Source organism: Epinephelus fuscoguttatus, linkage group LG18 (assembly GCF_011397635.1).
Source record: "Epinephelus fuscoguttatus linkage group LG18, E.fuscoguttatus.final_Chr_v1".
NCBI lineage: Eukaryota > Metazoa > Chordata > Actinopteri > Perciformes > Serranidae > Epinephelus > Epinephelus fuscoguttatus.
In genome coordinates, this window is record NC_064769.1 from 27,682,024 (window position 1) to 27,695,495 (window position 13,472).

Sequence of the window (13,472 nt, forward strand, 5' to 3'; positions counted from 1 at the left end):
TAACAGGTAAAGAGCGAAATATTTCCCCAAAACAAAGCAAAAAGAAGAATAAGTATCGGACTTAAATTCATCAGATGGCCAAAAACATAGCAATGTAGTACTGACCAATCATGTTTGAATGACAGGTTAGCAGTTTAGTTGGAGAGGCGGAGCCAAATTGCTGAAATGCAATCTCAGAACCCATCGGTTATCGGCTTTTAACCAAGTTTATCTGCACTCATATGCAGTAGGGCTGCCACGATCGGTCAACTTATTGATGACTAATCAACTATTAAAATAATCGGTGACTATTTTAGTAGTCGGCTAATCGGTTTGAGTCATTTTTCATAGAAAAGTACTATAAAAGTACCCCAAAATACTCTTATTGCAGCTTCTTACAGTCAAATATTGGTAGCTTTACACACTCTCCCATGACGGTGAACTAAAACTCTTTGGCCTGAGTACGAAACAAGACATTAGATGACATAATTTTGGGGTTTGGGGGAGACAGACCGACATTTTTCAACCTTTTAACACATTTTTCGATAAAATGATTAGTCGACAATGAAAATAATCGTTAGTTGCGGCCCTAATATGCAGATAAGATTATCTGTTTACAGAGATTAGTCAAAGTGACCAGTGCATGGAACAGGAAGTCTTGGCTAGTTATCCACTGGCACAGGATTAGCCCTAATTATTGGCTCCTGCTCTCCACGGCTTTATCATCATCTGACAATAGCTGATGGGTTCTAAGATTAACCCCAAAGGCCCTGATCACACGGAAAGCATTTTAGAAGCTGGTGGCGGCTTTTTGTAGTTGTTTTTAATGAGACTGAAGATATTGGGAGGAAAAAAGAAGAAACTGCCCGCATTTTTTGCCAGAGCACTCTGAATTTTCCCATTTTCCAGTCAGACGATTTGAGAGGCGGGCCTTCTGTGGTGGTCACAACAACAAGTTGGTAAACAATGGAGGAGAAACTGGTGGTAGCGGTTGCTGGAAACCCGACAATAGACAGCAGGTTGTCAAACTGCCCCTGAGTCATCCTAAAATATGCCTGGAAACAGCCATCATTGAGATGAAGCTCCTGGGCCAAGTGGTAGTACTCCCCATGACCCACCCTCTTTTTAGGGTCTCATGTACCCACACAGATCTGTTTCCCTGTGTCCAACAAAGTATTTACTGACAGCCTCTCACCCTCAACCAGAGCTACAGCAAGTACCCTCTGCCTCAACATTTTAGGAACTAGATAATAATTGCTGTCAAATAACTAAAATAAACAAATAATAGATTGATTACATGGGAAGATTACATGGTTGCTCTGCGCTCTGCCACATGTTTTTATGTCTACATCATGACTGCGTTTGTGGGTGGGTGTGTCTGTGGGTGTGGGTGTGGCTGGGGGGTGGATGGGAGGGGCATTTCTTCTAACCATGTAAAGCACTTTGTGCTACATTTTTGTATGAAAAGTGCTTTAGATTGATTGATTGATTGATTGATTGATTGATTGATTGATTGATTGATTGACTGGAGGGCAAAAAAATTCCATTACTGCTTTAAATCACTATAATAATGAAGCGTTCTGAATTTGCTAAAAACAAACAAACAAAAAAACTACTGATACTGACAGACATCCTTTCCACAGCAAATAGGCTCAAGGGTGTTGTAATAGTCAGACTGGGAAACATAATTTCTCAAAATTATGTTGAAGTATTTATATAACTGATGACCACAACATAAATCTATAGTACTGTTTGGGGAACACAGAGTTTACCATTCAAAGAAAACTTTTAAATGGGGATTTTTTGGGATACATAATGCCAGAGGCAGCTCTTCTTTCCCACTACACTCTAATGTCAGGACAAATATGGGTATTATGTGAAATGTTCTGACTATAACGGCTTTGGTATTTTCCCGGAGGTGTCTTTGTCTTTTGTTATTTCATCCCATGCTCAGATCACATGTTCTCAGATGAAAAAAAAAAAGTGTCTTCAGTGAACAAGGATCTGATGGATGAGTCATGAATCTGAGTCAGCGAGAGATGGTCCATATGGCCTGAAACTGCTCGCAGCCATATGGACTGTCTCTCTGCTTTTCTCTCTCTTTCTCTGGATGATCAATCATCATCAAAGTCTACAAGAACATCGTCTCCACTCAGTTTCACAGCAGCCAGAGCCAACTGAACAAATGAAGCAAAATTAGTCAATCTATGATCTTTTTCTCATCGACATCCAAGGAATTACAGCAACATCAACAATTCTCTGGCGCGGCCGGCAGCAGGCCACAATTTCCCCAAACAATACAGTCAACATTTATGCAACGGAGTCGAGAAGACTAGCCAATGGACACAGAAATCCAACAGAAACATGGAGTGAAGGGTAATACATCACAACACAAAATACTGCAGCTTTAGATCTGGTTCAACTCACATGGGGACTTGATGATCGCTTGTGGCACCGCCCAGGATCAGTCAGACAAAAGTGTTGAAAGACACAGGAACAAATTCTCCCATGACTTTTGTTTTATCAACCTGGCTACCTAATTATAAAAATATTCCTTGTGATCTTGAACACAACTGAGCTGCATTACAAACCCACAGAACTTCTCTTTAGCTTCTAGTAAAGGTCCCAAAGTTTTCAAAGACACAAAATGTGTCCTGATGGAATTAAGAGGGATTCTGGGGTTGAATCAGTGACCAGCTAACATTTTCATTTCCACACAAAAAACATCCCCTGAGTTCATTAAAAGAAATACAGTTTGGCTCATCTGGCCAATCTGAGATTCAGCTTTTCAAACACCTGCTTTGGGTCTGGAAGCAAGCCTAAAAAGTTACACTGTACTAATGTATGGCGGAAAAACTTTCCCCATACTTCCCCTCTCCTGTCCCCTTTGGGTTTGATATCTTTATTTTGTACTTTGCTATAATGTCAATATTTGGCTCTCTTTTCACTGACTCCTGCACTTCTTACTCTACAGTTCCTCTGGCCAGTGTCAGAAATCTACCATGGAGAGTACTGTATCTCTTTAGTCCCTCTCTTCTGCCCCTGCAGGGCACTGACTTCACTTATGAAAACATGACTTCCCAGCTGTTTGTTTTCCAGAGTCTTCTCACGAGCAGGAGAAAGCTGAGCTCAGCCAGTCAGCAACAAAAGACACTTCAGACGAGGCCTCAACAGTAGAGATGTTTTGCTCCCTCTGGCTTGTATTTTGGCTTGGCCCTCATTCCAAGGACTTGCACAACAAAACCTGAACATTGCTGCTGTCTTTTTGCAAGATTCCAAGAAGAAATTGATATTGATCTCCTGATAACTCCCAGTCAAAGCTGGGTATCACTGGTAAATCTTTCTTTAGTAGTGCTGAAACCTGAGTTTCAGTACTGATTCCAGAACAAAACTTCTTGGGCAATTTACATCAAGAAGTATAAACATTTTTCGTTGACAAAAGAAGCCAAAGTTGTCAAAGGATAATATGTTTCAAACACAAGCAGCCGTACAAGAGACAGGTGTAACATTGGCAATCTTTTGATTTAAATCAGTAATTATCTAATAGAAGTTTTCAGTTTTCAAAACTCAATACAGGCTGGTTAGTGCATACTCACAGATATAGTAATACTCTCTTCCAGGGCGAAACTCGAAGCCTAAAGAGAATGGAGTAAAGAGCTGGAACTTCTCCGAGAACTTCAGCGGTCCGTTCGGCGACAGAGGCCTGTTGCACTCCCAACGTTTGAAGCCCTTCGCGGTGTGGTCGCAGGAGCTGTAGCCGTCGTAGTTAACCATGTAGAGGACGTAGCGTTCGGCCCGCTCGTCTGAAACCGGACCTATGTAGTGTGGACAGTAGACGTCAAGGTAGTCGTTGATGCAGACGTCGATGTGGTAATCACCCCGGTAAAACCTGGAGGAGAGAGGGAGAAAAAGAAATGTGAATAAAGCGGGTTGTGCAGAGGGTCTCACGCAAGTAAAGTCTGAAGCCCTTATTTTTGTCAGGTTCTTGACCACTAGTAGTGCTATGGACAGCCTGCTCCCTGGAAGAAAATGTTGGCATTGTACGTTTCTGCAAATCAGAGATATGTCACAACTCTTTGTGTCGTGTATTTTATCAATGTTTCTATAATGACGTAGTTCTGATTACATGTATATGAGCTAGCTTTGTCATCAGGAGGGGATGGTAGATGGTGTGACACATTGGCGAGACGGCTGCCAAACTGCAAACCACTGTTTGATACTAAAAACCACGAAACTAATTGTTCATTAATGAGACATCCTAGTGTTTCCAGTGACATTTGTGCCACCAAACATTGTTGTTTTTTAGCGGGGCAGCTGTGGCTCAGAATTAGAGCAGGTCGTCCCCTAATCGGAAGATCGGCAGCTCAATCCCTGGCTCATGTAGTCCACTGGTCAAAGTATCCTTGGACAAGATATGAACCTCAAATTGCTCCTGATGGCTGTTCCATCGGTGTGTGAGTGCGTGTGAATGGTTACTGAGTAGCAGGTGGCACCTTGTATGGTAGCCTCGGCCACCAGTGTGAATGGGTGTATGTGACATGTAGTGTAAAAGTGCTTTGAGTGGTCGGAAGACTAGGAAAGCGCAGTACAAGTGCAGTCCACTTACATCATGGCATATCCACCAGCATTTGTGCGACTGAACTAGGGCTGACCCAAAAAATTCGAAGCTTCGAAGCTTCATTCGATGGCACGGGATTCGATTGTGGAAAAAAAGAATTTGAAACTTCGGCGCTTCTTTTTTTCTCGTTTTTTTGGGGGAGGCATTAAACGCAACACTAAACCCCACCAGTCCGATACTGACAACGAGCGCACTCAGAGCTGGCAGACATGTCCAAGAGGTCATCAGATGTGTGGTTGCACTTTAAAATATGCCCCGACAACACCCAGAAAGCAGAGTGCCAGATTTGTCAAAAGCAACTGGCATATCACAACTCAACCACCAAAAGGCAGGAAAGAAGAAGATTGCTTGCAAGGTTGACGTATGAAAACAATGCAGGTTTCAAAACAATCAGAAAATTGGCTTCACACATGTTTTGAGGAAAGAAATGCATTCACATTTGTTTGACTAAAGGGATACACACAATATGTTTTGTTGCACTGAAATGCACATCAATAAAATTATGTTTGCATTTACACCACCGAAGCATGTTAGCACTTGTGCTTACATGACTGGATTTAATTATGTTTAACACACAGCGAGGCCAGTTTTCTGTGTGCCAGCAAAAATACTAACATGATTAATCTATTATTTTTGGTAAGGTGATTGTTCTACATGTTTATGTATGCAATGATAATTCCCACAATTGCGCCACACAACATCATGCAATCCCTGATCTTGACCTTTTAATGATTTATTCGCCCAATGAAAATAAGCTGAGCACGCATGTTTTCTCTGCTGCAGCCTGCTTTGTCTTTTGTGGACATCTAACATTCAGATCCCCTGAAGCAGTGCTTTGCTCAAGGGTTCATCGATAGCAGCTGTTTAAGTGGGAGGATAGTTACTCATTGATTTGTTTGGGGAGTCTCTCGCCATCATGTGCCTTGATGATGCATTCTCCAAAGAGTTACGAGTGCTCCGACACCTGATGACAAGAGCTGATACTTTAGGTATCTTAGTGAGGCTACAGCTGAAGAAAAAGTTCCCCTAAGTGCCCAGAAACTGAAGCCGGACTGACAAAGACACATCCAGGCTACGGCTCTGGTTTTGTTTACAGGATCTCATCATGTCAGTCTCAATCATCCCGAGCCTCTTGTGAGACTCCACCGAGTCCCCATGCAACACTCCCGCCCCGGCAGAAACCCCTTACGACACACGCTAGTCAGTCCTAAGCCATATATCAATGTTGGTGCTCAGCAGCGATGACTTATGCTGGTGCTGAAATTAAAGTCCCCTAGCGTTACAGGGCTAATCCCCTGGTTAGCATGTGCCTTTAGCAGCTCTAAGAGGATCCCTCCGTAGAATGAGATTTTCATTAGCCCAATATGACAGCTTGATGTAGGAGCCCCTTGTGGAATCTCCGAGTCTGGGAAAATGAGGCCTGTTCTCAAGCCTCGCCTTGAAACAGCCCCAAGATTGTGTGCCTGGTGTTTACAGTCAACCTACTGGACAGGAGAAGAGGGGGAAAAAAGTGCAGTGGCGAGATATGCCAGGTATTCATTCCTGAGGAGAGTGATTGGAAACACATATTCCCATAGGCGCCGTATAAGGTTGCATTTCTGAGGCTTTTAGCGGAGACAGATTAGGCTTGGACGGCCGGCTGGTTGTGTCTCTATAGCTGCTAATGGCCCGCGGTTCAGTATCACTGACATACTGCGGATGTCTTCAATACTCCACCTCTGTTCATTGACACAGTGAGGGCCGTCAGGGGAGACAGGCCAGAGACCGTGTTGTAGCATGCAGCAGGATGATGATCCGATACGGGTGAACTCGCCTGAGCACCGCGGGGGGTTTTACCCTGACGTTTTGCTGGCCACGGATCAGATATTACAACTACTCCTGCTCCTCGGTGATGGAACGGGAGTAGCAGTCAGCTGATCTGAGGCCAGGTGAGACAGGGAGGGAAGGATTGAGACGCAGCTGTTGCCGCTGACACGTACATGTTGGGGATTCGGGAGGCGTGAGTAGCACAAAGGGAGGTGTGTGCTCGCCCCGGCCTGCTGGGGGTATCATGTTGTCGTTACACAGATTGTAAATGTGCTGCAGGATTAGTGGCCGTCCTACTGGGTTTGCAATGGCCACAAATGAGCGGATGCGTGTGTGTATGCGTGATAGCGGGGGTGTCTCATGGCATGGGCAGCCATATTCTAATCTTTTTCTCTCTCTAATTATAGTCTGGTCAAACGTGAAACCAAAGCCCTTGTTTTCTCTTCCAGCTTTCTCTTTTTTCCCCCTTCAGCACCAGCTGAGCGCTTTGGCTCCAGGCAGGCACAGCATGGCCTCCTTTAGCCTCTAGTTTCAGAGCCGCTCGCTGATATTATGACTACCAGGGGTCAACCGGCTCCACAGTGTCATGTCCTCACCCAGAAGCACTGTGGGGTAGCCTGCTTTGTCCTCTCTTGTCTCTGCTAAGGTTTAAATGGTAGTTTCAACCTTGTGAGTGTCAGTGGCTGTCAATCAGAGCTGACCCAGAAGTAACAGTTAAGATTAGGCAGGATTAAGAAGAGTTTGTAACTAAAGCCTTTGTGAGAGAGAGGTGGGAAAAGTTTGTTGAGGAGTGATGAGAGATGAGGACCCTGTTCAGACCGGAGTACTTGTATTCAGATCAAAACGCACCTCAGAATTAGTCTCAAGTGAACACTCCTGATTTCCCTTCTGCACGGAATAGAAATATATTAGTTTAGTAAGTTTATTTATTTATTTATTTATTTATTTATTAAGTTTCCCAGTCTTTGTTGTTTTTGATATTGAAACTACTTCCTGCCAAAGAAAAAGTTTCTATAAAAATGGCTGACATTGAGTTCTGGGGATTATTCAGAGAAGTGGGGATGCTTTTCATGATAGCTGCTTCTGAATTATAATTTTACCATCTTTTGAGCACCACAAACAAAATTCCATTCACCTCCGCAGTAGTGGGCTGGAGTCCCAAAGATAGATGGATAAATCTACATGGCTGGATACTACTACTGCCCCATTTCACCCAAAGTTCTTGAACTGGTTCCATTCAGGCCTCTTTGAACCTTGGTGCTATCTAGCGAACCAGCCCTTGTTTCCACCATTTTTGTTTTGCCAAAATTAAGCAACTATTTATGATTCTTTTTTTTAATGATGATTTCTCACTTAAGGTCTCTATTGTTGCCTTCTCCGTCCTCTCTTTCCAGAATATGACATGCCCGCAGATGTCATCACAGTTCGCACTTCAGGTCAAAGAAAACGTTTTACTTTATTTGTTTGAGCTTGTAACCAACTTTTGGGTTCTGAACTAATTTATGTTTGGCTGAAATGCTCCGAACAGTTCGAAATTAGGTGCAAGAACCACAACAGAACCTGTTCCATGTTGGTGGAAAAGGAGTATACAAGTAAGGAGTAATAGAATCAGAAATACTTAAGTGATCCCCGAGGGGAAATTGTAATTCGTTACCGTCAATCTGATGTAAAGAATAGAGAATTTTAAGATGTCAGAAAAAGAGTATGAAATAGAAGTATGTCAATATAAAGCAATAAAATGAAAAATAATAAAATAAAAAATAAAATAAAAAAGAAATGAAATGAGAAAATAAAATAAAACAAATTAAATAAATAAGATAAAAATCAATACAAAATGAAATACAAAATAAAATAAATAAATAACACAAAATTAAATAAATAAAAAAATAAAATTAAATTAAATTCAGTTTTCTTGCAAAACTAGTTTCTGCATGTAATGCATTTGTCACTTCGCCAATAAAACCCACAGCATTACAGTAAATACCGCCATAATTTCCCTGCGACATACAAATCACATCTTGATAGCCCCATGTGACGTTGTGTCAGTAAAAAATGTGCCAGTTTGACAACAACATAGTTAGACAATATGCTGAAGTCATCAGGATAACTACTGACAGCAGGGAATCACTGCGTGTGACATGACCAAACTTCTAAAGCACAGTTGTTTGTTGAAAGCTGCATTGAAACTTAAGTCATTCTGGAAAGGCGGTCCAAACCTTTCTGGCAAAAAAGTTCAAGACAATTTACTACAGGGCACACTGCAAAATAATATAGGAAACGATCTCGAGTGCTTGCACTGCTCTCAATAATTGAAAGATAAGGTATCGCTGATGGCAGCCAGGGACCAGGAGGTGTAGGTGAGGTGTAATGCAACAAAAGAAAAAACAATATACACCTGGAGGTGGAGGTTGCAGCTCTAGCTGAGGGCAACACATCTCGGAGTAGAAATGAGTGCATCCCTGTCTGCCTGCAGATATAGTTTGGGCAATCCGTTTCTGATTCTTGCCTTTGAAGCATACTGTTTTTTGCTATCCATTCATGATCTCTTAACCAGAGATGACAGTTCTGAACATGGTCAAATATGGCCAAACATATGCAGCAAAGATGCTCCAGCCTAAATCTAAAATATGGACTGTAGGTGTTTGTTACAAAAGATGATAAAATGCACAGTGAGGGTAGCACGGGCGCCAACAGATGATACAGATGTTTTCCAGATGGAGAGGTTTTTGACTGGCAGAAGTGAAATATTGATAAGACATTGAGTCATAAACATACAGACTGACTCAAGATGTGGTCGACTGGATGACATTTCATCTCTCAGTGCCCTCTGGTTTTCTTGTTTTGAGGAGCCTGACCAGAGCATTTCTCCTGCTGATCTCTACTAACTCTTGCCTGAGACTCTGAGAGCATCCGTCACCCAACCCTACCCCCCTCTGCCGAGGGCTGGACTGAAGCGTGAGAAACCTTCATTCATTTACTGAGCTATAAACCGTCGGCAGTATTCGCAATCTTCAGCATCAGGGTTTTTTCATTTTCATTACCAGCAAGATTTATTCATCTGTTTTTCTAAATGGCTTTGTTGTTATAGGCTATTTAGTGAGTCATTAAGCCTTCACAGGGCTGATCGAGGCAATTTCAACAGTTGTGTTTCCCTTTCGGCGCCGTTCTGAGCAGCAGGACGCGCTGAGGGCTGATCGAGGGTTCAGGAGGTTTGATAGCAGGAAGCAGAACAAACGATCTGACCAAAAAAAACGCAAGAGCACAGTTCAGCAGTTCAGCGTCAGTTATAAATGTGTCATAATGAGCCATTAACAAAAGAAAAGCACCTAAATCCTGAATCCATTTGTCTTGGGGATTAATGATCCCTGATTGGCTGAATTACTCGCGGCCAGTTGGAGGGGCTTATCAATGAATCAGTAACTGAAGCTCTTAACACAGCACACATCTACGGATAATCCCTCTTTTCAGTGAGCTCCCCCCGCTTGTTTGCTTTCTTTATCCCCTTCTGTCGTGCTATTGTCACTCTGTGGCCTGGCACAGGTAAGACACAGGCAGAGCCAGGATGGAGAGGAGTGGACAAAGAGGAAAAAACACAGCTAATGGGAGAGAGTGAGTGTGTAGAAAAGAGAGGAGTAAGTAGAAGGAAAGGAGAGGAGTTTGGAAGTATGTGTAGACAAGAGGGTATATTAAAGTAAAAGTAGAGGAAAGACTAAGACAGAAATGAAAAGATGCACAGCTCAAAGTCCCCCTTAGAATTTCCCCTTAAATATTCTAATAGTCAGGTAATCAATAAGTACATTAACTCTGCACAACTAAAATTCTAATTAGAACATCTGTATAAGAACTTTGTTTCAATTTGCTTTATACAGTATTTAAGGGTAACTTTGGCATGTTTCAACTTGGACCCTATTTCCCATGTTTTTGTGTCTACATGACAAATTAAATCCCCTAAAAGTCCTTGTTTTTGTCACTGACAGGATCAGATTATTATTCCAAGTGTCTGGCAACTCATGAAAAACATCCCTACAGAGAGAAACATTTTTGAAGAGTAAGATCCATCTTGTTTAACCAGAAACGGCCCCAAAATTGCTATCGCCAAACTCACCAGACTCCATTTAAATAAACAGGAATTTTAACTTTAATAGAACCAGCATATTTTCACATTTAACTGGGGGAATTAAGGGTTTAATTCAACCAAACCAGAACCTTAGATTATTGGGAAAGACGGAGAGACGGACCAAGGTACAAGAGTCTCAAAACTGGGCCTGAAAGAGGCGTATGCCTCTTCCCATTGAAGAGTCTATAAAAACAGACTTAATGGGAGAAACTTTGACCCACACTAATGAAGATTTTGGAAATGTGAAACTGGCCACGCACGTGGTGAGGTGAAAGCCTGATTGTAGAAACTGTTGAGTATTTTTTGGCGCAACCCATTTTTGGCTTGATTTTTAGTATGGATCCTGTGCACTGTTTTATAAATGAGACCCCTGGACATTTTTTGTGAGGTTTTTTTTTTTTGTTTCTATCAACTTTGAATGAAGTGTGTTTCATGATAAGAAAATTATTGTGTGATGTTGTTGCTCGAATAATGGTCTGCAGCGGTCTGCAGCTTGGCAGCCTTCCCGCCATCCATTACCCCCTCCACCTCTACCGCCACATTCCAATGACAAAGTCAGCTCAGACACATGTCGGCACAACAACCCGCCCATTTAATAGCCGATAACCACGTTCTAAACATGCTAGCTGGTGTAACAGGAGCCTCCTTGCTCATATTTATAATGCTTATAACCACTACTAGCATGTTTTTAATAGAGGGATCATGTTTCAACAAAAACAAGGTGGAGTAAAAGGGAGAAAAATTAAAGAATGTAGGTGACAAGATGGTGGAAGAAGGTAGAAAGGAGGGAGGAAAGATCAGGAAATGAGAAGTAGAAGAGACGAAAGGTGGAGGAATAGAAAGCGAGGGAAGGGATGGATTAAACAAGAAGCTGAGAGGAGAACGAGAGAGGGACGAAAAGATGACAGGAGAGAGAAGAAGCGAGAAAAGCCGCCAAAGCTGTGACTGAAGATGAATATTGTTGACTAAACAAGGAGGTAGAGGAAAGTAAAAGGAAGGAGGAAAGGAGAATAAAGCACTCCTGTTGTTTCCCTCATGAACATAGATAGGTCAGACACTGGGCAGCTTCCCAGGGTTATTCCACAAAGAAGGAAAAGAGGAGATGCTTTCAGCCCACAGGAACACATGAAGCTGCTGTCTTCACACACACACACACACACACACACACACACACACACACACACACACACACACACACACACACACACACGCACACACACAGCGATAATGTCCGCATTGTAAGACAAGGGAACACACAGACCACACGCTGCAGACCTCACGCTGCTTCTATATCAAGTCCTTCAATTTACTCCTCCACAAACCCATGTGCACCAAGTGTCTCTTTAAACAACACCAGAACCTGTAGTTCCTGATTACAGCCTCTAGGGGGAACTCTTTTAGGGGCCATAAAGGGGTGATCAAGCCCCAGTCATGTGACGTGATATAACCAGATGGGGTCCGTCCATCCTGTTGCCCTCGGGGTTGGGAGGTCTCCATCACTCTCCCTCCACCTGTCCCATCATTCATAGCTTTTTGCCGCTGGGAAGTTAAAGCCATTATTACTTAGTTGGCTAATTATATACACACATCTGTCCATGGACTCGCAAACACACACATACACACAGAATGTATTTAAACACATAATGTGTCTGCCAGGGGGCTCGGTCCGACTGGGCGTTGACAGCAGAGAGATGGGAAAAATGGAGCCTGTAAAGTATAGACAGTTCTCCGTTTCTGTTTTTTTTCCCTGCTGGGAACAAAACCAAGGGAGGTGAATAATTGACCTCAGATTGAAAACACATTGCTGCTTGTGGGAAGGCACCTCGGATAGTTAAAAAATAAAACAGAGGCTGGAGAGACAGAGAGGGAGAGAGTGGAAGCAGGAGGCAGGAAGAATGAGAGCGGACAGTCTGTTTATGGATCCTGGTGGTCCTGACTGTGCCAATCGCTAACTTGTCCTTCGGTGCAGCTGCAGACGCACTGTGTGCCAGGCTAAGTGAGTGCACGCAGACAGAGAATGTGTTATGTAAAGCTTCATGTATATTCTAATCTCTGTCTGTCTCCGCAAATTAGGGCTGTCTTTGTGCTTGTGTGCTTGTGTGCCAGTATGCGCTGTGAGAAAAACTGGAAACTGACGAAGCAACGCCATAATCAAGAATTTTCTTTCATTTTAAAAAAAGAAGCCAAAGTTCTCAAATGTTAAATGTCGTCTAAACACAAGCACTTTAGGTCAGGGTTTATTTTTTGCATCCATAATTTCCCAACAGTTATTTCCAGGAAACTTGCTCAGTGACTATGTAATCTAATTTCATTGTTATTAAGGAAAACAGGAATTTCCCTGAAAGAGAAGCCGCATGTAAAGAACTACTCCAGCGATTCAGCATTGCATATAAAGTTGGAAGACTCACAAGAGAGAGATTAAAAAGGGAATGGTCTAAGCTGAAGCAGCGGAGGCCGAGATATGCTGACTTTATAGTCCTCAGCATGGGTCAAAGCCCACAAACACTCAATCCTGCATTTCCTATAATGCAACCAAATATGTTCTTTCATCATGCTGCAATGCATCTTACTCAAAACTCAGAAACCTTTGACACAGTAAAGTGCAATGGGACAGTCTTCAAGTCAGAATTCCAAGTCAGGAGCTCAGGCAAGATCCATCTGACCCGAGCTCCCTGACAGAAATACACCTGGCGTCATAGCAACATGTCGATGCACACAGTGAGCTGAGCAAAATGACACTTGCATCAGTCATATCACTTTATGTAGTGTCTGTGTTGTGAATCACGCTGTAACAACATTCTAGCTGCCGTTTCCATTCAGTTTATTTGTGCTTGGTTGAAGTCATCCACACAAAACATAACTTCATGTACCGGCTGTGGTAGTTCACGGCACCCATTTGCACAAATTTGACCTGTTCTACGTTACTTTAATGAGTGAAAATGAGCAAGACTG

General features: G+C 42.7%; 1 protein-coding gene across 1 annotated transcript in view; it reads right to left on the bottom strand.

The window, feature by feature from the left end:
* The window catches only part of LOC125906000 (ephrin-A5b-like), a 93,604-nt gene that overhangs the window by 10,170 nt on the left and 69,962 nt on the right, over positions 1–13,472 (bottom strand). Inside the window, exon 2 of the mRNA XM_049604360.1 lies at positions 3,576–3,868. Coding sequence (XP_049460317.1) covers positions 3,576–3,868 — 293 coding nt within the window. The remainder of the gene's footprint in view (positions 1–3,575; positions 3,869–13,472) is intronic.